This window comes from Halichondria panicea, chromosome 1 (genome assembly GCF_963675165.1).
Source record: "Halichondria panicea chromosome 1, odHalPani1.1, whole genome shotgun sequence".
In the NCBI taxonomy this organism is placed as follows: Eukaryota; Metazoa; Porifera; class Demospongiae; order Suberitida; family Halichondriidae; genus Halichondria; species Halichondria panicea.
The window spans coordinates 7,355,269-7,380,370 of record NC_087377.1 but is presented as its reverse complement, the minus strand read 5'-3'; the positions used below and the strand labels follow the sequence as shown (position 1 = coordinate 7,380,370).

General features: G+C 39.6%; 4 protein-coding genes across 11 annotated transcripts; 1 reads left to right on the top strand and 3 right to left on the bottom strand.

Moving 5' to 3' along the window:
* Positions 1–5,005: 5,005 nt before the first annotated feature.
* LOC135339840 (uncharacterized) lies at positions 5,006–12,404 on the bottom strand. 2 transcript variants are annotated; one of them, XM_064536122.1, is made up of 8 exons: positions 12,264–12,404; positions 9,610–9,647; positions 7,607–7,697; positions 6,056–6,361; positions 5,723–6,004; positions 5,596–5,663; positions 5,373–5,432; positions 5,006–5,223 (listed from the first exon to the last, which is right to left on the bottom strand). In XM_064536122.1, exons 3-7 carry the CDS (start codon positions 7,674–7,676, stop codon positions 5,373–5,375), a joined length of 786 nt encoding a protein of 261 aa, XP_064392192.1. In that variant the 5' UTR covers positions 7,677–7,697; positions 9,610–9,647; positions 12,264–12,404; the 3' UTR covers positions 5,006–5,223. The 2 variants fall into 2 exon arrangements, with proteins under 2 accessions (XP_064392192.1, XP_064392191.1); XM_064536121.1 differs by lacking the exon at positions 12,264–12,404 and having other exon boundaries at positions 9,610–9,722.
* Positions 12,405–12,541: 137 nt separating this feature from the next.
* On the top strand, positions 12,542–20,536 carry LOC135339389 (uncharacterized). Of its 7 annotated transcripts, none has more exons than XM_064535486.1 (11): positions 12,542–12,678; positions 12,743–12,806; positions 12,887–13,174; positions 13,229–13,531; positions 13,591–13,661; positions 13,711–13,894; positions 15,102–15,413; positions 16,241–16,546; positions 16,607–16,696; positions 16,782–16,904; positions 17,417–20,388. In XM_064535486.1, exons 1-11 carry the CDS (start codon positions 12,667–12,669, stop codon positions 17,470–17,472), a joined length of 1,809 nt encoding a protein of 602 aa, XP_064391556.1. In that variant the 5' UTR covers positions 12,542–12,666; the 3' UTR covers positions 17,473–20,388. The 7 variants fall into 7 exon arrangements, with proteins under 7 accessions (XP_064391556.1, XP_064391565.1, XP_064391548.1 ...); XM_064535495.1 differs by having other exon boundaries at positions 12,632–12,806; positions 13,711–13,761; positions 13,825–13,894; positions 17,417–20,389; XM_064535478.1 differs by lacking the exon at positions 17,417–20,388 and adding an exon at positions 20,428–20,536 and having other exon boundaries at positions 12,632–12,806.
* Positions 20,537–20,960: 424 nt separating this feature from the next.
* On the bottom strand, positions 20,961–22,584 carry LOC135340062 (uncharacterized). The gene is made up of 3 exons (XM_064536356.1): positions 21,917–22,584; positions 21,795–21,857; positions 20,961–21,744 (listed from the first exon to the last, which is right to left on the bottom strand). The coding sequence occupies exons 1-3, from the start codon at positions 22,056–22,058 to the stop codon at positions 21,404–21,406; spliced, it is 546 nt and encodes a 181-aa protein (XP_064392426.1). The 5' UTR covers positions 22,059–22,584; the 3' UTR covers positions 20,961–21,403.
* Positions 22,585–22,617: 33 nt separating this feature from the next.
* LOC135339761 (uncharacterized) lies at positions 22,618–24,016 on the bottom strand. Its single transcript, XM_064536030.1, has 4 exons — positions 23,675–24,016; positions 23,554–23,627; positions 23,315–23,498; positions 22,618–23,265 (listed from the first exon to the last, which is right to left on the bottom strand). The coding sequence occupies exons 1-4, from the start codon at positions 23,988–23,990 to the stop codon at positions 22,841–22,843; spliced, it is 999 nt and encodes a 332-aa protein (XP_064392100.1). The 5' UTR covers positions 23,991–24,016; the 3' UTR covers positions 22,618–22,840.
* Positions 24,017–25,102: the final 1,086 nt, after the last annotated feature.

The following is a 25,102-nucleotide window of genomic DNA, read 5'->3' as shown; positions in this document are numbered from 1 at the left end:
GATCTTGCCCTCCCTGCTCTCCTTGGAGGTTTAAACATCGGAAATCCTGCGTCGTTGGCAGAAGATCAATATAAAGCATCACAATAGGTGACAAAACCCCTTGTTGACTAGCATCGCAAAACAAAAACTACCCATACGAAGTCCTCCTACACCAAATCAACACAAAGAACAAAATGAAAGAAAGAAGAAGACGTACAGGACTAAAAGTGGCTAATGATGTACGAGAGTCCCGAGAAAAAGGCGCTTCCAGCTAGCTAACTGGCTCACTGTGTTATAACGCTAGAAGAGCACGACTTTGCACTCCATAAAACAGCCTTCCGTGATGCCATTGCTCTTCAGTATGGCTGGTCCCCATCGTAGATCCCCTCAAACTGTGTCTGTGGCCACTCGTTTTCAGTGCAACATGCCATCTCCTGCCCCAGAGGAGGATTCCCCTCAATAAGGCACAATGAGCTGAGAGATATCACAGCATCGCAGAAACCTCCCATGGAGTTGGCACTACAACCTATAACAAGTGAAACATTCAACAGAACCACCGCAAACCGACTGAATGGTGCCCGTCTATAGATGTAGTTGGCCAATGGCTTTTGGGGAAGTTTTGACGTTAGGGTTTTTAACTCGTTTGGTCCCTCGAATAGACGCTCCTCACTATCTGCATCTTATCGCCATCAGGAGAATTTAAAAAAAGAGGCACTATACAAACAGCGTATAAGAGAAGTCAAGCACTTATCATTTACCCCCCTTGTTTCACTACCACAGCTGCAGCTTGCCTAGCCAGCATGCTCTCGGACAAATGGAAGCAACCTTACAGTACCACCATTGGCTGGCTAAGATGTAGAATATCTTTCTCACCACTCAGATCCTCTATCTTATGTGTCTGAGAGGCGACAGATTTTCGAAGTCACCCTTCATAGCTGCATGCATCGGTGGATCTTACCATTACGGACTCCAACCTCTCTGCCTGAACGCAACTATTGTGTACATAATTATAATTTATAGCCTGTATTATACCTTACTTTTATTTCAGCCTCTGCCACTCCAATACATGTAATATTTACTATTTAAAAATGTTTTTGGTGGTTGGAATTACAATAACTGCATCGAAACCATGTTGTTAACCTACCTTAATTGTGCATACTTTAAGCACAGATTCCAAATTTAACAGATCAGCATGGCCACCCCCAGTAACATAATGTGGAATGCATATGCTGTCTAGTAATTTTCCCACAGGAACCATATATAGTGTGTCACTATAAAGACTCACTATATAAAATGATTTGACAGTTTGGGTGGGAGGTGGGAACCTTCACCAAAAGGTCAACTTTCTGTATGCCATAATTATACAGAACTGGCCACAGTGCAATATGCCATATACCTTTCATCTCAGAGGTCAAAAGGCAACAAAGTTATTATGCCTGGAGAAAAGGAGGATTGAATCAAAGAATTATTAGTATATTGCCCAGCACGATAAATTGTTAAAAGACATGTGTTTTGAGGAATTTTAGTGAATTCGATAAGTACATTTTTAGGTTTTCTTCCCACAACTAGTGCATTAGGTAGTAGCCTATAAAACCATAGATAGAACAGGAAAGGGATTGGAAACGACCAGGCTGCCCTGTGTCAACGGGTGAAACACTCCGCGTTATGATTTCGCGCTCGCGAATATTGTAGTCTTTAGCGTACTCAGGTTGTATTTCAACTGTTTCTAGCTCTCCTATCCACTAGCGATCACTCGGGGGCTGGGAGGTACTATAGATAAGTAAGTTTATACCACTGACAAGCTCTAAGTCCGTTGTCTTTACACTTTTTGTTGAGATTTGCTTGAATTACTCCATGTCAACTTTTCTCTTTCCCTGCTGTGAAGCCGAAACAGCAAAGGACATTGCTTGACTTGGTTATTATGTATTATCTAAGTGCTATATAGAATGGTTTCATGCTATGGATAAGCTGTACTGTTCATAAACGTTTGCAGTATAGTCCTTCAAACTGCTTTAGTATACTTTTAGAGACACCACGGGCCTTGACCTCCCACGACTTCATAGTAAGGGCTATTCCTTCTTGTATATAGCATTAGCCTCGATTCCAGGCGGCTCTCAATTGAGAAAGACTCTAGTGAAAGGGGCTGGGATCGAAGTATAGCTGTTTAGTGATAGTGGCTGCATGCGTTGCTTAGTCGACCTTTTAGAGCTAGATTCTCTTTACTTTTTAGATTAAAAGTGATCAATTTCACCATTTCTATGTACAGCACATTGTATGGCAGCAAGACAGGTAATGAGCATGCTGACTATAACCTTTGTAGTTTTAGCCACACCCTATAACGCAGAGTGTTTCACGCAAACATTTTCGTTTCCAATCCCTCTTACTGTTCTATATCCATGATAAAACGGACCAAATGAGTTATTGGGTGGCAGGGTGAGGTATAAGTCCCAAAAGCAGATTCTCAAATTTTACTGCATTTACACATTAGAGCAAGTGCATATACTGTATAGCGCGAAATTTTCGAGGGGCTTAACTTTCGCTGATTTTGTGAGTTAGCAATCCTACACGAAATGAAGTCCACAAAAATTGTTCTTTAATTAGAAGTATCTGCTAGATCAAAGATTTAAAGGCGTGGCTTCTGGCATGGAAAGCAGTCATTCCGTGAATATTGTGCAACGAAATGCTTTTAGAGGCCATTCCACGAAATATAAGTGCCTCGAAAATTTCGCGCTATACAGTAATACCAGTGCAGTGCAATATATGGTTGCTTGGTAGTGATGTAACATGACATATATATACAGATCGAGCACTGGATTGCTTTAATCTGCCCACTCACTGGGCAACAAATATATAGTCTCATCTATCTCTTTAAAAGTATCACTAAAAAATTGTAAGCTGACCTGAACATATGTACTGGTCGAGATGCTGGTACACAAACTACAACCGTGAAAGTGCACTCAATATTGACATTAATCATTTTAGCAGTCTTTTTTGTATGATGAGATCATGCATTCCTGCATGATAAGTAGCAGACATGATAATTATACATGTGCTGTGGGACTTAGTACTTCATGTTAAAAATCTAGTTTGGGGCGTCAGTCAGAACTGACCAGTATCCGGAATAGTGAGTGCCCACATTTCAGGACGAGTGTTGTGCAGTAAGCTAGCAATCTGTGCCAATTAAACAAAACGACCAGTATATCGAGGTGACTGTATACTTCAGAGAGCCAGAACAGTGAGAGTCTATAATATTATACTGTGAAGCGAGTTCCTATACCTATATAGTCCTCAATGTTATAATTTTGTCTGTGTATATATATGCATGGCATATGCATGTCATGGACGGTCACGATATTTGCTTTTTGTATATACTTATAATCCCTTATCAACTTTTACATGAATCATGCGCACAACAAGCAAAAAGGTACATGTAGCTTTATGATCATTATGGCTGATCAGGTATAATGAGCGTGCAAGCGGTGGCATCAGGTATCAGGCCTATAGGAGCGGGCGGGGACGAGAAATTAATAATTGAGTTTGTTTGGCCTAATAATGAGACTATAATTATAAGGTACTTTTCCTATAGTAATGAAAGCACCGCGGGTGCAGCTGATGCCTCAGTGGAGGTGTCAATTAAAGCTACATAACATAAAGCTACTAATTTAGCGTTTACACACACATAATTATTATATCATGAATTTGATGAACAATCTCTTGTATTGATTAATTTTAATTTGCTGCATGCAGGCAGAATCCAGGGAAACTCAAGGAGTGGGTAATGATCGACCATGATTGTTATTAAAAACGATCGATGCCAAAAGTTTAAGCTAAGATTAATGATAGATGGGCGTGGCCCGCCTCCAAAAGGGAGCCGAGTTGCAGCCCTATCTAGCATTCGTTCTGCTGCAGAAAAACATGCAGCACCAATCAGATTGCAGACTGCTTACATTACGTAAACAGTTTGCATTCAGGAATGCATTAGCACCAATCAGATTGTATAGACCTTACGTAACGCATTTGTTGGCTTCCCCAGCCCCTCCCCTTCTCTGCAGCAAGCTGAGCTTTGTGGTTAGAGGCGCGGTTGATATTCATAGTTAGTACGCGATGCAGCAACTCGTCTCCCTTTTGGAGGTGGGCCACACCCATCTAGATTAATGGCTGCATTAGTAGAGCCTTGCAGCTCTCTTCTCACTGTTGCAGCTACCAATAGCTATAGTGTTCTAGTGCAGAGCTAACTACTAAGTAGAGTAGCAACACTCCATGGACGAGTTTCGCTACGCACTCTTCTGAAAAGGCTGCAATGGCATTCCAAGTAAGCAAAAACTAGGCATAACTCGAGAACGAAGCATTATTTGCAAATCCACGAATTAAAATCCAAGTAAACATTACTAGAAGCCTATAGAAACTCTTACTTGCACTTGATTCATCCTTGAGCAGCTGTAGCAGTCTACACACACACAAACACACTACCGTATACCTTGCTTGCGCATGTGCACTGAGGCATAATAAAATCAGCAAATCTAACTGCATGAAAAAATAGTACATCCAGTAATTCAAAGAGATTGTAAAGTATAGAGCACAGAAGTGCTAACCCTCGGCTGTTGACATGAATAAATAGATCTATAAAAACCGAAGGAGTGTTCTAATAAAGAAGCAACAAACTATTAATAGAGATCGGTAAAGGATCACTTCAGCTGCAAATATGTAGATTTACCTTGAATAAAGGTTGTGTGTATAGAGCTAGCTAACGTGAAAGTTCAAGCTATATATATATATATATACGACAACAAAGTTTTAACATCGAAATCTGTTAAAACTATTGTATGAAGGCTACCCATGCTGTAAACGCAGAGCTATGGCATCCAGGTGAGCAGGCTCATAAATTACAAACAGACAGACAAACAAACAAACAAACGGACTACTATACCCGCTGGCCGCGGCATTGCCTCGGTTAATAATTATACCATAATAACTTGATTGATTTAGAGCAGGCATGCATGCATAGACCACCCAGTTTATACCGATATTCGATACAACCCATGAAGAGTCAGAAGAAATTTAAAGCAGCAATAACAGCATTATCATCTACATGCCACAAGTAGCAGTGCAATGTACGTGTTAGTAATTAATGTAAAGAGGTGCATGTGCCTAATCTGCCGAGTAAGTTATTATGTTCTCACACAGTTATTAAGGACGTTTTGTAGATGGGTGGTGGGGGTGGACGGCGTTGTTGTGGTGCAAGGGCTGGAGGGAGATATTGGTTGAGAATAATAAACAGATGTATAGTACATATAGTTGCTTCGCTTCCAAAGGACATATTGACATATTTGCATTTTACCCCACGAAAATTACCCGCTATACGGTATTGCAGCATGTAAGTACTAACCACACACCTAGTGTCTTCTCTGTGTGCAGCTCCTCAGTGTTAGTGTCAGGGCATCGTGGTGGAAGGGCTGGAGAGGGAAACAATGAAAGTTGTTTCATGGACTGCAATTACCGGTCATACTACAACTGAACAGTGAATCGAAAAAGGACCAAATAAGGGAAAAATGTCCTCTAAAAAAACACAAGAATACAATGCATGTGTAAATCTCAACCGACTATAAAATTACTCACAGTAGCTTTAAATCCTACTGACTTATTCTCCCCACTTTCACGAACACGATGTCGTTCTTCAATACTACCTGCATAATGTAGAATTGTAACAAGCTACAGTAGCTTGCTCAGAGTGCACCATACACACCTTCTACCCTTGTAAAGAACCCAGTATCTGGTTCACTGGTTGTTCCCCTCATCTCTCCGTCAGTAGGAGTCACAGTGAAGGAGAATCTGTCACACACACTGATGGGGTTGGAGTACGTGAAGATGTACTGATTAACCAGTCCACACACAGGATCAAAAACAGCTGTTTCAGTGAAGTCCAGAGTTGACTCGGTGATGTCCACACAGTACTCAGTGAGGGGTAGAGCATTCCACATCACAGTGATGGTGTTTGGAGCAGTCAGAACATTACTGATAATTGTTGCTATAGTGCAATACTTAAACAATGCTCATGCATAGAAAGTTACTAACTCACCACGAACAGTTAAAGTAGCTGTGGTCGATACTTCAGACCTTACAGTAACAATGCCATTTCTGATTGTAGCCACACACTGAACAACAGAGTTGTTGTGCTCTGGAGTGGCCAAGATTGTCAGTGTGGCTGGTCCACCAGGAGATGAAGGTGGACGTGCTCTAACAGTTTCTGTATCAGTTTCGAGTATGGTATTGTTTATTGCCCAATCATAAGTAACAGTCAATCCCTCCTCTTGATACTGACAACTGAACACTGCCTCCAGTCCCTCGGCTCTCTCCACTGACACTGGCTGTACTATGAACTGAGCTGTGAGAAATAAGAACAAGCACACAACAGAGTATCATTGCAATACTACATAAATAGTGACCGGTGCACATATTACTGCACGCAACAAATACTTTACAAGTTCAAGTACCTGCTACGGTAAACTGTTTGCTCATTAATTATTCATGAGCTAGATCTAGTGATCGTGAGCAGCTAGAATGAGCTGGAAGTCCAGTAGCCTCGGTCCCAGGCCGATTTTTTTTTAATAGAACGAAGTTCAATTGGAGACGGATCGGCCTGGGGTCGAGGCTAGAAGTCCAGCTGAAACGCAGTAGTTGCTCCAATAGACACTTTTACTAGATAGTTCTACTGTAGCTTCACTATATGCAGGGCGGCTCGAAGAGATATTTTGCTGAAAGCTCATAAGAGGCTGTTTTCCTTGGCTGTGACCACCATTTTAGTCTACATATTAATTTTTGTGAGAGTTTTTTGGCCTGGAAAGAAAAAAACACTTCGAGCTGCCCTCCAAAATGGTAAAAAGCATCGTATAAGAGTAAGAATACAGAGCTAGAAGTGTTTTTGGAAGTTTAAAATGACTACTAGTTTGTGTTGTTTCTATAGTAACTTGATGATCGCTCAGAGCTTCCACTGAAAGATGTTTTGAAGATTAGATTGATACACTGTACTTCTCATACAGAATGATACACCAATATATTTATCATGTATGTACTTCAAACATTCATGAGCAAACTGTTTACCGTAACACCCCATGTTTAATAGGCCAGACAAAGTACATTCCTTTGGTCATTATTCTCATTATTCATACCCTCATTAAAATGGAAAGGACATGAGGGGGGGGGGGGGACAATGAATATTAAATTCTGAACCAAAAAAGAGCACGTACATAATACATAAATTAAGAAATTAAGGGGTGTGTCAATGTTTTACAGCAATAATGACCAGAGGAGGCCCGACACGAGTACCTCAATTAGGCTAAAATTGAGTTAATGTCACATGTATGCAACAAGACTTCACTGTTCAATGGATTGAAAGCTAGGCTAACTTTGTGTGGCCATAACTTCTGTTTAGATTGAAAGCGTTATCATACATGATTTGTACATGTAGATATGGTAATTGTTCATGTGACCAAGCCTAATCGAGGTACTCGTGTCGTACCTCCTCTGAATAATGACAGACAAAGAGGCATACTTTTACACTTTTACCAAGCGGGAAATGATGGCCTTATGTAAATGTATGTGATGGCCTTATGAAAATGTATGTGCAAACCTTCTCCACAACCAATCGGATATGTGAGCACTATGATAATGACAGGCAACAACACTCGTAGGGCCTTCATTGTGATGCCAGGCACACGAACCTACACAAGTAAAGTACCACAGGACAGGACTTATGCAGTGTACAAAATAGCTTAAAATAATAATAATTATATCCTGGTTTTGAGATAAGCATCCACTTAAATTGAATCGATCCTTTGTCAGTGAAGTAAAATTATCAGTATACATCGCTTGATAATTATAATGCTGAATCGGTTTTTAAAGGCTTGACGTGCGCTTGGAATGTAATTACGTGGCAGAAAAAAATAATTCCACTTCTGAGGGGCGCATCTTTTAGAGCACAAAAAAGTGCGTTCAGCCTAGCGGGCGCCTAAATTACGATGGCGTTTATGTTGTACAGCTAGTACAGACATTTTAGAGAAAATAGGTGTGGTCTAGTCCGTTTTACTTGCTAGCTATAGTAGCTAGCAAGCTGCAACGTTGAAAGCTGACTTGTGAACAACATTCATGGACTGTAGCTATGGTCAGACAACTGTTCAAAGTGTGAAGGAAGTCTATAATTGTCTTGATGTCTCAAACAAGCCTTTTTATAAGCGCCAGAAAAAAAAATTTCAGCAACGGTAAGCGCTTCTTTTAGGGCCTCAAAAATTATGCTGATGCTGAATTAATTGGAGCTTATAATAATTATCATGGCGCTGTAATGACATCGTTTACGGTATTAACAAAAACAGATTTCTTAAGTTGATACAAACTTGCAGGAAATTCAATTCAGAACGTACATATAATTAATAGAGCACTGGAGGGTATTAGCAGACACTAGCTAACTTTTGTACTTCACTTCACAAAATAATGCATGACATAGAGATATTTTTGTTGGAGAAAATAAGCATCAAACATCACTTATGCACGGCAATAAACGGACAGTGACAACCATTTCCGATGGATTTTACAATGATTCTATGTAAAACGCCCTCTATTTAAGTGAATTTCGGTTGTGTGCTGATACGAACGCTTAGAGCGATTTTACAGGCTGAAAGATGACACAGCAGAGGCCACTGGCAACTATTTCTAGATAAAACTCTCAACATAGAGATTCATGCTTTTTAGGGCATCAAAACTGCAGTAAAATAAAAGGTTGGTTTGTGGCTTACCTGGACCTCAACAAAGCTGATTCTCTGCAAAATGGATTCTCTTACACGTGGTATTGAGCGCGCATGCGCATTAGATCTACATCCAGGAATAGGGGTGTGTCTGCAGTTCAATCAATAATGGCTACTAAAATAGCTAGCTTCTTTAGCAGCTCTTTCTAACTCTTGTAGCCAACAAAAAGCTAGCGCTTAAGTGCAAGGCTAACTCATAAGTTGAATAGAAAGTTTGTGCGAACAGATGATGCTATGAAAGATTCTGAAGAGACTGCAACAGCCTTCAATGTGAGTCAAACTAGCCATAACTCGAGAAAGAAGCTTTAGTTTGCTAATCCACGAATCAAAATCCAAGAGAACGTGGCTAGAAGCCTATAGAAGCTGTTAGTTTTTGTCGCATTGTAACCGTTGAGCAGTTATAGCTGGAATACACACACACACAGACAGACAGACAGACAGACACACACACAGTCAGCTTTACCCCTCGTGCGGCTACGCCTCGAGGCATAATAATAGATTATTTTTTGCCTCAATTTATAAGTGCAGTAAATACTTCAAGCAAGCTTTATTGGTATCTATAATTATGTATTATAGCTAAGTACCTTCCAGAGGGTAGCGATAATGATATTCATAGGTACTCTATACATTTTGCAGGGGTGAAACTACCCTAACCTTAATTACGTACGTACACTGTACCAAAATTGTGATCAATAATCACATTCATTGTGAGGGTCACACACATGTAATAGGTGCCAGTTGATAAGACCACCATACTAGTAAAGGTATCTTTTTTTAGCAACATTTTCTGGTGACTTCCCTCTACCTTAAAATCTCTAGATCTATTGTAGCTCACCTTGGTCTAGTAGTGAATTCTTAGCCTCAGCTCTCAGCCTATAACAGATACAGATAATACACACACTCAATGTTTTTGTTCAGTTTTGGACTATCTACCTAGATTAAACTAGTGTTCAAGCTGGCGCTGTGCTAATGCCTCTCGCCATGTTTTTGCTTTCGCTCAAAAGTATTAGAGTGTTATCTATAATGAATTTTATATTAAAGTTAGCTTATCTATATAAAGTCACTGAGAAGAAAAGACTTATTTACATGCATCTATTGCTGTATTATGTGGCTTACCAGGACCTCAAGAAAGAAGAAAATTGATTCTTCCAGGATCTGTAGTTCAGTGTATATAATATCTAAGAAGAAAAGACCTGTGTACATGCATATTGTTATCTATATTGTTATATGGTAGTGTTTTGTGGCTTACCAGGCCCTCAAGACAAAGATGATTCTGCCAGGAGGATCTGGATCTGGATCTTGGATATTATTTTCTCACACATGGGGAATGAGCGCGCATGCGCATTACATCCACAGGAATAATTAAAGGGTGTGTCCAAAGAGATCAATTTCACAAATGGCTACTGCTAGCTAGCTGTTTTAACAGATATTTTCTGAGTATTGTAGCTAACAAAAAGCTAGCGCTTTAGTGCAAGGCTAACTCATAATTATGTTGAATAGAAAGTTTGTGCGGACAGATGATGCTATGAAAGATTCTGAAGAGACTGCAACAGCCTTCAATGTGAGTCAAACTAGCCATAACTCGAGAAAGAAGCTTTAGTTTGCTAATCCACGAATCAAAATCCAAGAGAACGTGGCTAGAAGCCTATAGAAGCTGTTAGTTTTCGTCGCATTGTAACCGTTGAGCAGTTATAGCTGGAATACACACACACACACACAGACAGACAGACAGACAGACAGACACACACACAGTCAGCTTTACCGTATCCCTCGTGCGGCTACGCCTCGAGGCATAATTATGCTATTGATTGACATTTAAATGTAGCCCCCCTGAGATATTCTGTCTGGCCCCCTGAATATAATTATTGCCTTTATAATACCAGCATCTACAATGTACATGTATCGCTAGCGTTTTAGGGCCCGGGGGCCCTGAAATGGGGGGGAGCCCCATATCGCTTCTACACCGGTATCTATGTCTTCTTCTCTTGATTCTTCTCTTGATTATGATTTCTTGTAAGGTGAGCCTACAGATCATAGATCTAAACATAAGACATTGACTTAGATCTATACGTACTCAGGTCCAAGATGTCTTAACTGGATTCTGACTAAACTATTATCAATAAAGTACAAAATATAGGTTTGTCAGGGTGTTTTAAAATTCAGCATTTTCTGTAGATCAATAATTATGGTCACTCGACTCAAAGAATTGGGTGGTTATATGTTTATTTTTCCTGCAGCAGGTTCAAAGGCTACAGACTGGAGACAGTGATTAACTAAATTACCTCCTTGGACGCAGCAGTTACAACACGTACCTGTGGCGATGGTTATCACTGATGCTCTATTTATATAAACTGCTCCACTGAAACGCTAGACTGAATAGGACTTGCAGTTGAGAACAGTCACCGTGCAGGCTGATTGCTGTCAGTAAGTCACCACCTTATTCTCCATTTTCACAAATAAGTTTTTTTTTGGCCACGGCGTCCACTCCCCATCAAAATTGTGAGTATCGAGCTAGCTATACAGGCCAAAGATATCATAGAGCAGTCCAAAGGTAATGTTGAGCTTACTTATAGTTGTAGTCTATAGTTAGATATGGGGTAATTTAAACTTGATGTATAATTATATCGAGTAGGTCCAGTAGTTGGTAGTATCTTGTCAAATTTGCCTAGCATCACTATAATTACTAGAGCACTGAAGTGCAATAAATAAATCTATAAAAACCAGCGGAGTAAAGAAGCAACAACGTACTTTTAATAGAGACCGATAAAGGCTGGCTCACTTCAGCTGCAAATAATAGATCTACAATGTACCTCAAATAAAGGTCATGTCTAGGCAACGCAAGTTCAAGCTTCTTAGCTTCTTAGCTTTTGCTCGCTTTTATACGACAACGAAGCTTTAACATCGAAATCTGCGACTTTTAAAACTAATAAATTGTTGTGTGAAGGCTATCCATGCTGTAAATGCAGCGCTATGGCATCCAGATGAGTAGACTCAAAATACACTAACAAACAAACCAACGGACTACTATACCCGCTGGCCGCGGCACGGCCTCGGGTAATAATACGTACTTTGTACAAGGAGTTGATCGAAGCACACAAAAGAACATAATAATTATAATTATGCTGCTACTAAAGAGTGGTCAATCACACTATACACAACAGCACTGGTATAGTAATGTAAGGCGCTACATGTAAATGAAAGATTCTGAAGAGACTGCAACAGCCTTCAATGTGAGTCAAACTAGCCATAACTCGAGAAAGAAACTTTAGTTTCCTAATCCATGAATCAAAATCCAAGAGAACGTGGCTAGAAGCCTATAGAAGCTGTTAGTTTTCGTCGCATTGCAACCGTTGAGCAGTTACAGCTGGAACAGACACACACACACACACACAGTCAGCTTTACCGTATCCCTCGTGTGGCTACGCCTCGAGGCATAACAACAATGTGTTTCTAATAATTTTGTCTGTCTCTATAATTATACTCACTTACCAGCAGAGATGAATTATACGATATCTCATTCGATATCTCATTCTTGGAAATGGAGGCAATAAATTAAAGACTTCAGTCAAGTTGGAGGTTGTGAAGAGTTCTTTTGTTGTGATGAGGTGTGTTGAATCCTCCTTTATAGGTACCAAGTGATAATTATATTCACTTATAAATTATTATGCATAGCTTCAGCTTCATGCTTTGGACGAGTAATTGGATCATCACGTGTTTTATCCTAATAACCCTTTCTCAGGAAATATTAAATTCATTTCTAGCAGGTTTAAGAAAGTAGACTACGCTAACTATTTTATGAATAGCAAGACTTAATTTAGCTATTATACATTTAGCGCTATAGCTGATCGTGAATCTACAAGGACCACAGCCGATATCAGACGACAAGCTAGTAATGAATTTTATAACCCATAGTTAGAGTCAAACTATTTTTATTGTAGCTCTTGTAGATGGAGTTGGTGGCAGCTATAGCAAGTCAGACAACTGCCTTGTGCATTGTAGTTGGGCTATTTCTTACAATCACAGTTATTGAAGGTATGATACATATACATGTGTCACTATAAATATTTTACATGCAATGACAAACTGCCGCCATGTACGTCATAATAATACAGCCCAAAAGTTTACAATTGAGCCCGAGTCAGTGATACAAGCCGAGGGATTATTGGCAAAGTTTGAGTGCCTGTCTCCTGGAGCATCAGGTTATCCTTGGTTCGTGGACGGCACACCGTCTGTAAGCCCTGACTTTTCATCTGAAATCAAAGTAGCTGGAGGTACTTCAGGTCGTCCCTCAGTGCTGACCATCCCAGCTAGCTCACAGTTCAACAACAGTGTCATTCAGTGTGCAGCATTTTCACTGAGTGGTGCAGTGTTGTTCTCAAGGATTGCAATATTGACAGTTGGTGAGTGGTGTATTGTAGAAAGTATACCTTGAGTTGCTGTGCTTATTTTCTCAGAGCGTGTAATTCTTGTGGTGTTGAATGGTGAAACCAAAATTACTGTCTCCGTAATGAATAATTTCACTATGAATAACCTCGCCTATCGTGTGGACATCTCCCTGGTGCCTCTGGTCACCAATGAGATGGTTGCACTTCCTCCTCTAAATGGGATTCAAAATCAAGTGCAGTTTAATTATCAACAACTTAAGAACCACACTGTCTGTGATACATTCACCTTCACTGTGACTCCGATTACTTCTGAGTCAGGAATGGAAGGAAATCAGAGTGAACCAGTCACTGGGTTCTTTACACAAGTAACAGGTACTGTGAATATTATCTTTAATGTGTTTATATAATTATGCTTGACAAAAAAACCACAGATAGTAATGTCATTCCTCTCATCAGTCAGGGAGGTAATGTGTTGAAGAAAATAGTACATCTCGGTGGTATGGTAAGAAACGTATTGACTGTAAGACACACTTATTCAGCTCACCTCTCAGGTACCAAACTGTACCAACTTCACCTCTTACCAAGTTACCACTGACATATTGGTACCCATCAATAAGACCATTGAAGACCCCCAAATGATAAATTTCTCTCTTCCCACTGACCAGATAATCAACATCTCTGTGACGCTTACTTCGATCACGGGTGTGCGCCTCATATTCAAGGACATGCTAATCAGTAAGTCATGTTATTCAGTAGCACTCCTGGTAGTAGTATAAAGCCCTGTTTACACGACGCCTAATCTGGGTCAAATCCGGGTCTGATTTGTCTGAGTATAGTGGGCATAGTAAAATAGTAAAACGACCACTACTTGCATTTGCGCAAAAACATAAACAACACCTCAGAATTAGCCCTTTGTGTTTACTCACAGCTAAGCGGTACGACAACATCTCGTGATATCTCTTTTAATTGTATTCCAATCTTAGTTTTAGTGTGTTCTTCATAATAACTCGTTAATTATGCCTCGGTGCGCATGCGCAAGCGAGGTATACGGTAGTGTGTTTGTGTGTGTGTCTATGTAGACTGCTACAGCTGCTCAAGGATGAATCAAGTGCAAGTAAGAGTTTCTATAGGCTTCTAGTCATGTTTACTTGGATTTTAATTCGTGGATTTGCAAAATAATGCTTCGTTCTCGAGTTATGCCTAGTTTTGCTTACTTGGAATGCCATTGCAGCCTTTTCAGAAGAGTCCGTAGCAAAACTTGCTCACCGAGTGTTACTACTCAACTTAGTAGTTAGCTCTGTACTAGAACGCTAGCTATTGGTAGCTGCAAGAGTGAGCAGAGAGCTGCAAGGCTCTGCTGACTTGCAGCCATTAATTTTAGACTTGAACTTTTGGCATCGATCGTTTTTAACAACAATCATGGTTGATCATTACCCACTAGATTTATATTTGGCATGCAGCAATAACAATGTGTGTATAAAAGCTAGCTATTAGTAGTTTTATGTTATGTAGCTTTGGCACCTCCACCAAGGCATCAGCACCCGCGGTGCTTTCATTATTCTGTGACTGAGGCTTTTCAAAGTCAAGGGTAGTATATAGATTAGACCTAGATCAAACTGTTTCCTTTGCTGAACACCAGTGAACCCCTATTCAGTTACGAGATATGCTTGCTACAAGAGGTGAGAGCACTAGCTGCACCCTTCATAAATATATTGACGAGGACCTCAGCTGGAGAAACAATATACGTAGCTAGCCATAGAGACCTTGAGCAATACATGAAGCCAAGAAAGTGTGGTACCTCCTCTGCTTTAGAGGTAGGTTGGCTAATCCGGAGCCTGTTTACACAAACGCGGATAGGTTTAATCTGGATTCCAACCAAGATTAAAGGCCTTGTGTAAACGGGGCTTTACAATGCTGATTTGATTTACAATGATTTCCACAGGAACAACTGATGTTCAAAACTTGATTGTGCACGTTTGCCCTCAAGAAAACTGTGCGAGTATTGAATATGTTGAAAGTACCCTCTCTCCCGGAGCTCTTCTCTGTGTGATACGTATCATTGATGGAGAGTTGGATTTTCAAAGCACAAGGCTAGTGCCAATTCGACGGCACATGAGTGACAATTTTACCATCCCGGTGGCTGTTAGTGGAAAGTACAGTGTGGTTGCATTTGACCTTGAGAACAACAATATGAGTGTACCAAGAATGCCCATTTCTATAGTGGCCGACGATGAAACTACGGTTTTGAGCAATGGTGAGTCGGCTCTCAGTCTTGTACATGTACATGTACATTCGTTTGTGGTGTGCGTTTTATAGATTGCCTCACACGAGATCAGCTTTCATGAGATCAACTCCAAAGAGATAATTCCTACCAGAGCAACTTTGCATGAGGTCGACTGTCAATAGATCAACTCTCACAGAATCAACTTTTCATAAGATCAACTCAACTCCTGAAATCAACTCAAATCAACTCTAATCTTGTTATCCAGAAATTAACTTTTTAAAGGTGTTGGCCTCACTTTCTTAGCTATGCGCCCATGCCAAAGGTTGACAGGTATTGAGTAACAAACCCCTATAGATTTAGCACAATGCACACTCATTCTCAATGGCTCAATCATCAAGAATTCAGGAACAGTTGAAGAGCTATAGGAAAGACTTCGAGGGGTGTATCTACACGAAAATAAGAGACGTATATTTTTATGGTATCTGTGGCATTTTGTCCATTGACATTTGTTAATAGCCTGGCTTGACATTGACGAGCTAGTGGACTATTTCATGCACTTACATGTAGTACAAATTAACTTGGATCATTCACTTTCAATCACATCAGCCAAGAACTAACAACGATATTTTAATAATGAAAAAAGTGATCGTTAGTACAAAAGCAATCCCTCAACACAAAGGCTGCCTTTGTATAATGGCCTGAAATTTCCTCTGAACGTGTTTGTTATATTAAATATAGGGTACGTTACACTGAAATTTGGGAGTTGATCTCATGAAAGTTGATCTCGTGTGCACACACCTTGACCGTATGATCGAGCTCGAACTATTTTACTTGTTGTTGGGTTCCCATTTCCTCAGAATCTTCCACTGAACCAAGTTCTCCACCTAATTCTGAGGGCATCACTGTCACTAAACTATCAAATGGAAGTGCTGAAGTAACCTGCACTACCTCTGGCCAGAGTTGTCTAGCATTGTTTCAATCTAAAACCTCTCTTGATTTGATGGTGGTGGTTGGTTTTATTGAACCACCTAATGACAGAACTGTTGTCTCTCTTGATGCCACTTCTGATGTTTATGTGGTAGTGTACACTTGGAACAGTGATTCTGGTGAGACCATCTTTGATGGGAAGGTATCCTTCATTGATCAATTGGAGCTACGAACCAGTAAGCCAAGAGTTAGTTTCCGTTTCAGAATTATAATGTGCTCTATTCTTAATGTTGCAGGTCCTCCCCGTACACAATCACCTCCTGACAGTACGGAATCTCCATCATTGTCTTCACCTCAACCTCCACCGCCCATAGTAATAATAATAGGTAAGCAAGTACGTGTGGTATATGATTGCGTTCCATTGCCTATTTTACATGCTAGCATTAATAGTCGTGACCTCTCTCTCTGCAGTCATTGTTGTTACTCTGATTCTGGTCATTGCGATAATTGTCATCGTTATTGTTATTCTGTATCGAGTGAAGAAAGGCAAACGAGGCAACAAGGTGTTGCATTCCAGCTACATTCATGAATTAGGTAATGTATGGAATGTATTGATCTCATGATTCGATTACGTTCACCACATAGTAGCTTAAATGGTTGAAAAGCAGCTCTACAACAAAAGTGGTGCCATGGTTTTAACAATAGCGCGAAATTTTGCGCTATTTGGTCAAAATTTGACCAAATAGCTAAAATAAGACGCAACGTCATTTAATGAAGTTGCGTCTTATGTTAGCTCTAAGCATTTCATGGACCTAATTTTCGTGGAGAAATTAAGCCCATCAATTTCGCACTACTGAACGTATTACTAGAATATTTACCCGAGGCGCGCGTGGGCGGCCACAGGTATAGTAGTCTGTTGGTTTGTTTGTGTATTCTGAATCTACTCACCTGGATATCATAGCGCTGCGTTTACAGCGTGGATAGCCTTCACATAACAAGTTATTAGTTTTTAATAGTGGCAGATTTTGATGTTAAAGCTTCATTGTCGAATAAAAGCTTGAACTTGCACGTTGAGCTAGCTACACTATGGCCTTTATTACTTGCAGATGAAGTGATCCCGTACCAGGAACAATGGAAAAGGTTCACTACAATAGAAAGCTAGAATTGTGACTGGATGTTGTCTCTGTAATACCATATTACTAGAATATTTTGCAGGTGAAAAACCTTTGCGAATGAGCCAAATCAGCAGAAAATTTGACCCTTTGCGATCTAACTATTGCGTTCTGGCAAGGATCGTGTGTATTTACTAGTAATAAAATAGGTTTTGCGGATTTTATTGTTGCGACAATATTGATCAACCCTCGCAAAATTCGCAAATGTTTGATTCTCGCAAAACATTCTAGTAATACGGTAGCTGACTGAGACTCTGGAATCCTACTCCAGGAGCCATACTTCTCTGAGACTCCAGGCTTCTTTACTGTGATCCTAGTCCACGGTGCATATATCTATGTACCATAAAACTCTGTTCTCAAATGTTTCAGCATGTCTCGCTCTGGTTTAGTTCTGAGTTGCTGGGCTAGACAGCTCAGTAACTACCTAGTTCTTAACTTCTGGTTTCTTTGTAATCATGTCACCAGCCGAGGGTTTGCACTTTAGTGCTCTAGTTTGCTGGTGAATAACCTTTACAAATGAGCCAAATCAGGAAAAATTGACCCTATTGTGCTCTGGCAAGGATTATGTGTATTAATTTACCATACTAATTTTAGGTGTGCGATTTTATTGATAAACCCTTGCAAAGTTTTTCATGTTTGATGCTCAAAAAACATTCTATAGTAACAGTATACGGTACATACATGTATCACTTGAACTATTTTACCGGCTGGCTATATAATTTGTGTGTCTTTAGATATAATCAAGGGCGTATGAAGAGAAGAGGGCATGCAACTACAATCTATCAAATGGGCGGAGGTTTATGTCTAAAGAATGTATTGCATGTGCACTTTATACTCTGGCTAGCCTTTATTCCCTAGTGGACGGTTGGCTAAATCATGACTAAATATAGTATATCCTGCTGACTCATCAATAATATGACGCATACACAGTATACATTGTGAGTTGCATGCCCTCTTCTCTTCATACGCCCTTGGTATAATTATGACTGAGCAGTAATTACCATGAATTCACAATGGTACAAATACTACTCAGGGGTGATAGGTACGTTGTAAACTTGTGTTATCTGTTAGCTACTATATAGTGTGAATACTCTGAAACAAACTTATTTGTGGGACAGTATACAGTGGAGCCCCTGAATGATAACCTCTATAACCTGTTCAATTCTTCATGCAGACATTTTGGCAAAGGTGTCAAGTAGTATAAAATTATGTGCACTACTATAATTATGTCACTGTGGGAGTAAATTTTAGGGATAGTGCTTACTTTATAGTAGTTTGTTTGAAGTACATACATTTATATGTGTCACTGTATACGTGTCAGCTAATTCCCCAAGTGGAGTCTGTTGACAGTTGCATGTGTGTACATATGTAGTGTAACTTCAAAATCTTTGTTGGTAGTTTTCGTAACTAGTTGGACTACTTTCCATTTCATCATGAGAGGCTAGATATCTCAATAACTTACACATGTACGTGTTATGCCCTGCTATTAGTAGCTTTATGTTATGTAGCTTTGGCACCTCCACTGAGGTATCAGCACCCGCGGTGCTTTCATATTGAACTTATTACTCTAGGAAATTATGATTGGCAAAACACATACAGATATAATTATTGTCTCAATAACAGGCTATACATGTAATAGTTGTACCATGGATATCAAGGGTGTATTGGATTTGTACTGCCGAGGGCAGTTCTATGTATTCCTCGAGGGAATACATACATGTACAACTGCACGAGGTAGTACAATCATAGATTGAGTAGAGAGGGATTGGAAACGAGGTACCCTCGAAGTACCATCCGTGTTTCCCCGCGGTTTTAATCGAGGCTTATTTCCAACGTGGGGTCTAAACATGAATAATAATTCATGAGAATTGTTTTTGCTGTCTGTAAAAAGTCCACGAGCAGTTTTGCTTCTAAACATCAACTTCATTAAATACTTGTGGCCATTTGGGACACAGCACACTACTTAGTGACACAACCTTAGCTATATCGTAGTAGCTAAACTGACACAAGCATGAAAAATCGCTCTGTGTTAGACTAGCTACTTCATGACAATCAAGATTGTATTTTCTTCGTTTCCAAATGATACTCACCATCAGGGGGCATTTGTTTAAGTGCTAGAGGGGTCTTTGAGACGCATGCATAGACTCAGTTGAAACACGGATTGTTTCTGAACTCTACATAGACTTCATTGTAAAACATCACGTGAACCACTTCCGTTACCAATCCCCTTCTACTCTATCTATGGTACAATAACAGTACACACGCAGATATCCATGGTACAGGTTAGTCTCATGAATCAGCCGCCGTTCCTTTGGAACACCGTCTGAGCACTCTTGTCATCGTTTTATGTGCCAAGACGGAATTCCGTCTTGACCAATCAGATTGCAGAAGTCCAGTCAGGTGATGAACTTGGAGGCAGCAAAGAACTGCACTTTGCTCAACGCATTTGGATAACCATTATGCATGCATTACTAATGGTAAACGCTTCATACAAAGAAGCTGCTGCGAAGCATAAGCAAGCCAACCTTGGGCAAGAATCAGTAGTTTGATACTCTTCTCTTCTTATGCACGAAATTTTCAAGGCACTTAACTTTCAATAGAATTACCTATATATAAAACATAAATTTCACGCTATACCTTATGTCAATGCACGTTGCATCCGCTGTTAGCAATGTTTGTGGAGGACTCTTGAAAACAACACGGTATACGGTATATACGTGTATAAATTATACTACTTGAAGTCAATTAGTACTATATGTTTCTAACTATAATTTATACAACATGTGTGCTAAATTTACCATTGCATGACTGTATGATATACTGGAAGTTACATGCACACCGAGGTATAATGAATGTCAAGCAGTAAGTGTACAGAATTATAATGAATGTCAAAGTATTAAGTGTACAGAATTATAATACATTGTTTGCTGTATTCATGCATGCAGGTGGCGAGGTGCTCCATAAGTTGTCTTCGGTAGTATTAAGTGTTTGACTATAATTTAAGCGTTTGAGACAATAATGTTAACAACGAACAATATTCATTTATGTATGCCATTTTCATGCCATTCCATAATTATAATAATGAAAGCACCGCGGGTGCTGATGCCTCGGTGGAGGTACCAAAGCTACATAACATAAAACTACTAATAGCTAGCTTTTATACACACATTGATTATAATTATTGTGATGAATTTTGCTGCATGCGAATAGTGGGTAATGATCAACCATGATTGTTGTTAAAAACGATCGATGCCAAAAGTTCAAGTCTAAAAATAAGTCTTAGATTTTAAGAGTGGTCTATTATAATTATAATTATTATACAGTATAATTATATAGCGGGTAATTTTTGTTGGTGCAAATTCTTGTACGAATGACCCATTAATTTTTGTGCAACCATTAATATTCAAACAGACCGTATGCATGACTGATGTACTAACTAAAGGTAGATTTTTCAGCACTACTTTGCTAAATACCATCTAATGCTTCCATCTCCAAGTACATAATCATTTTCTTATTTACATAAGGTCAAAGGTGAGTCCATGCAGTGTAGTCCAGTCCAGTGATCATCTAACTATATATACTGTCTTAGCCAGTGGCGGACAAATAGAAAAAGAAATAGTTTGGCGTACAAAATTGATAGAATCGTACATTGTCAAGGGCGTATGAAGAGAAGAGGGCTTGCGAGCAAAAACTGTTGTGGGCGGTGGAATTTACTGGAAAAGTACAGTAATATCTATTTGATTTTGTGTAAAGTACATGTGCAGATAGATTGAATCCAGTTCTTGCTCGCACGTTAGACTATAATAGTGATTTGCATGCCCTCTTCTCTTCATATCCCCTTGACATTGTACAATTACACAACTGTGTGGGACAAAATTATAAGTTAATTAATAGTTATAAGGGGTAAAATCTGGTACAAAACTATAAGTTAATGTTAATACAACTTGCTTTTCCCTGAGGCAACACATCTTCGTACACATGAACTGGCTCAATGCTAGCATACTCTCCCTCTGTTATTGCCGGGGCTTGTGAGTCATCGATCCTCTGTCCCCATGGTTTCTTTGTTTGCTCATAGGCAATGTTCCTCTTGAGTACTGGAGCATAAGCTTCGTTGGGCTGCTCAATTCCTGCAAATGTTGATGACCAATCCACTCTCCCATTTGATTCTGTAAAACGGCTTCGTTTTCTCTTCACAATAACTACGGCTACTATAGTTACAATGACTACCAGGAGAAGCAGTACCACGGCCACAGTGATGATACCTTTTAAAAGACAAAAATATACACAGACAACTGTGAATTGCATCATTCACCTGCTATTAGTATGGGCAGAGATCCAAACTCTGTACTGTCAGGTACTCGTGTAGGGAGAGGACCTGCAAGAGGAAGAACAGAACGCATACAATTTTGAAACTGAAACTAACTCTTGGCTTACTGATGAAGGATACCTTCCCATCAAAGATGGTCTCACTAGAATCACTGTTCCAAGTGTACACTACCACATAAATATCGGAAGTGGCATCAAGAGTGACAGTGGTTCTGTCATTAGGTGGTTCAATAAAACCAATCATCACCATCGGATCAAGAGAGGTTGGAGAGTTTGTAGATTGAAACAATGCTAGACAACTCTGGCCAGTGATAGTGCAGGTTACTTCAGCACTCCCATTCGATAGTTTAGTGACAGTGATGTCCTTAGAATTAGGTGGAAAATTTGGTTCAGTGGAAGATTTTGAGGAAAAGGGAACCCAACAACTTTATTAACACAGTACTATCTAGCAAAAATAATTATGTTCACAAATTGCGTTGTTATAATTATATGACGATAGAAATTCAAATGACAGAATTTTTGAGGTTCGAGGTCAACCTGCGAAAGCACTATATGGAACCTCCGAATAAAGGACACTTTGGAGGCAGAGTGTTTGTCCTAGTCTCTTTTTGAAGGTTCATTCAAATTGCCATATCAAGATAGTATTCATGTATAATTATAATTAGACCCTAATTCTAGTTCAAAAAGTACGATAAGTAAGAAACTTGCTAAAATCAAAGATATAAAGCATAATTCTTTCATGCTTTGCAGTATGGCAGTACGATTTATAGCAATAACATAATACCATAATATGGACATAAAATATACATGTGTAATTTTCTGTTTGTCCGTTATAAGAGGAAGTTTTGCACAAAGATTGTCCGCTGTCCGGAATCCAGAAGGTCCGCTCGTGAGAGGTTGCTTTTGTCTACTTATAATTACCTTAAGGTGACATATTTTCACAGGTAGCCTGATTTGTTTGCGATTTCACTATTTAGCTTAAAAATTAATTAAATTAAATTCTTGCTCAAGTTGTGAAATTAAATTTTTCAATTACTCGCAAGCGGTTTTAATGCCAATTATCTGCGAGTACAATTTTTTGGGAGGATATGGCACAGCACACAAAAAAGTATATGTACAACACTGACATATAATAGCCGACTTACTATTGAGCAAAAATATAGTTTCATCGTTGGCCGCTATAGAAATGGGGATTCTTGGTACACTCAAATTGTTGTTCTCAAGGTCAAATGCAACCACACTGTAATTTCCACTAACAGTCACCGGGATGGTAAAATTGTCACTCATATTCCGTCGAATTGGCACTAGTCTTGTGCTTGGAAAATCCAACTCTCCATCAATGGTACGTATCACACAGAGAAGAGCTCCGGGAGAGAGGGTACCTTCAACATACTCAATACTTGCACAGTTTTCTTTAGGGCAAACGTCCACAATCAAATTTTGAACATCAGTTGTTCCTGTGTTAAAATCAGCATGTAATACTTACTACTGAATAACACGACTTACTGATTAGCATGTCCTTGAATATGAGACGTACACCCGTGATCGAAGTAAGCGTCACAGAGATGTTGATTATCTGGTCAGTGGGAAGAGAGAAACTTATCATGTGGGGGTCTTCGATGGTCTTATTGATGGGTGCCAATATGTCAGAGGTCACTTGGTAGGAGGTGAAGTTGGTACAGTTGGGTACCTATATAGAGGTGTGCTGAATAAATGTATCTTACTACAGTCAATACGTCTCTTACCATACCACTGAGATGTACTATTTTCATCAACACATTTCCTCCCTGACTGATGAGGGAAGTGACATTGTTATTATCTGTGGTAATTGTCAAGCATAAACGTTCAATAAAACATTCACAGAACCTCTAATTGCTGTAAAGAAGTAAATTACTGGTTCACTGGATCTTCCTTCCATTCCTGACTCGCTAATTGGAGTCACAGTGAAGGTGAATATATCACAGACAGTGTGGTTATCAGGTTGCCCGTAATTAAACTGTGTTTGATTTTGAATCCCATTTAGAGGAGGGAGTGTAACCATCTCATTGGTGCCCAGAGTAGTGAGAAAGATGTCCACATGATAGGAGAGGATATTTATTGTGAAGTTATTGGTCACAGAGACGGTAATGGTTTCATCATTCAGCACTTCAATAGATACACACTCTGAGAGAAAAAACCTCATTGAAAGCAACTGTGTCAAGATGTATACTCTGCAAGTAATTATACTACTCACCAACTTTCAACGTTGCATTCCTTGATAAGACTCCACCAGTCACTGAAACGGCTGCACACTGAACGACACTGCTGTTGAACTGTAAGCTAGCTGGGATAGTTAACACTGAGGGAAGACCTGAAGTGCCTCCAGCTACTTTGATTTCAGATGAGAAGTCAGGGTTTGTAGACTCAATGCCATTCACAAACCAAGGATGAGTTAGTGCTCCAGGAGACAGGCACTCAAACTATGCCAATAATCCCTCGGCTTGTACCACTGACTCAGGCTCAATTGTAAACTGTTGGGCTGTGTACATGATAAATGTATGGTACTAGGAAGACAGGAAGGCCAATTGAATATAATTATGTATATATACATCACTATATACCTTTGATAGGAACAACAAATTAATAGTATACTCTTCTACATTAATTGTGTATGTTTTATCGTCCATTCAGTAATTAATTTGCACAACTATCGTTTTCTTCTAATCACCAATAGAACAGGCGCTTATAGCATTAGGAAGAATTAACGTAAAGTGCATGATAGTAGCAATGGATCAATTATAGCGTTGATTGATTTTAGGCTATTATTATTGTTATTTCTAATAGCGCGCCATTAGACTTTACTTGCCGCTCAATTGGAGCACTTTCTTACTGTAATCAGAAGAAAAACGGTACCGGTATTACCGTTATATAGTGGCGGTGAGTGTAACATGTGGGTGTGTGTGTGTGTGTGAGGTGTGTGGTGTGGTGTGGTGTGGGTGGAGAAATACAACTATATGAGCCCCCATTCAGTACCGTATATATAATTATAGCGGGGAAATTTTCGGGAAAATATTAGCACCCTTTTTGCTATTTGGCTACAGAGCCCTCAGCAGAAATTTTCGTGGGTTCTAATAATTATCATTTCAATGCCAGGAAACCACATGCACCCACCAAGAACTTTGCATGTGAAATACCAGTGCGTGGGAATTTATCCCAGTTTTAATTTTTGCGTAACTGCTCTGCCCTCAAAAAATGCAAAATTGTGCACCTACGAAAATTTCCCGCTATATACAGTATCTACACTAACCACAAATG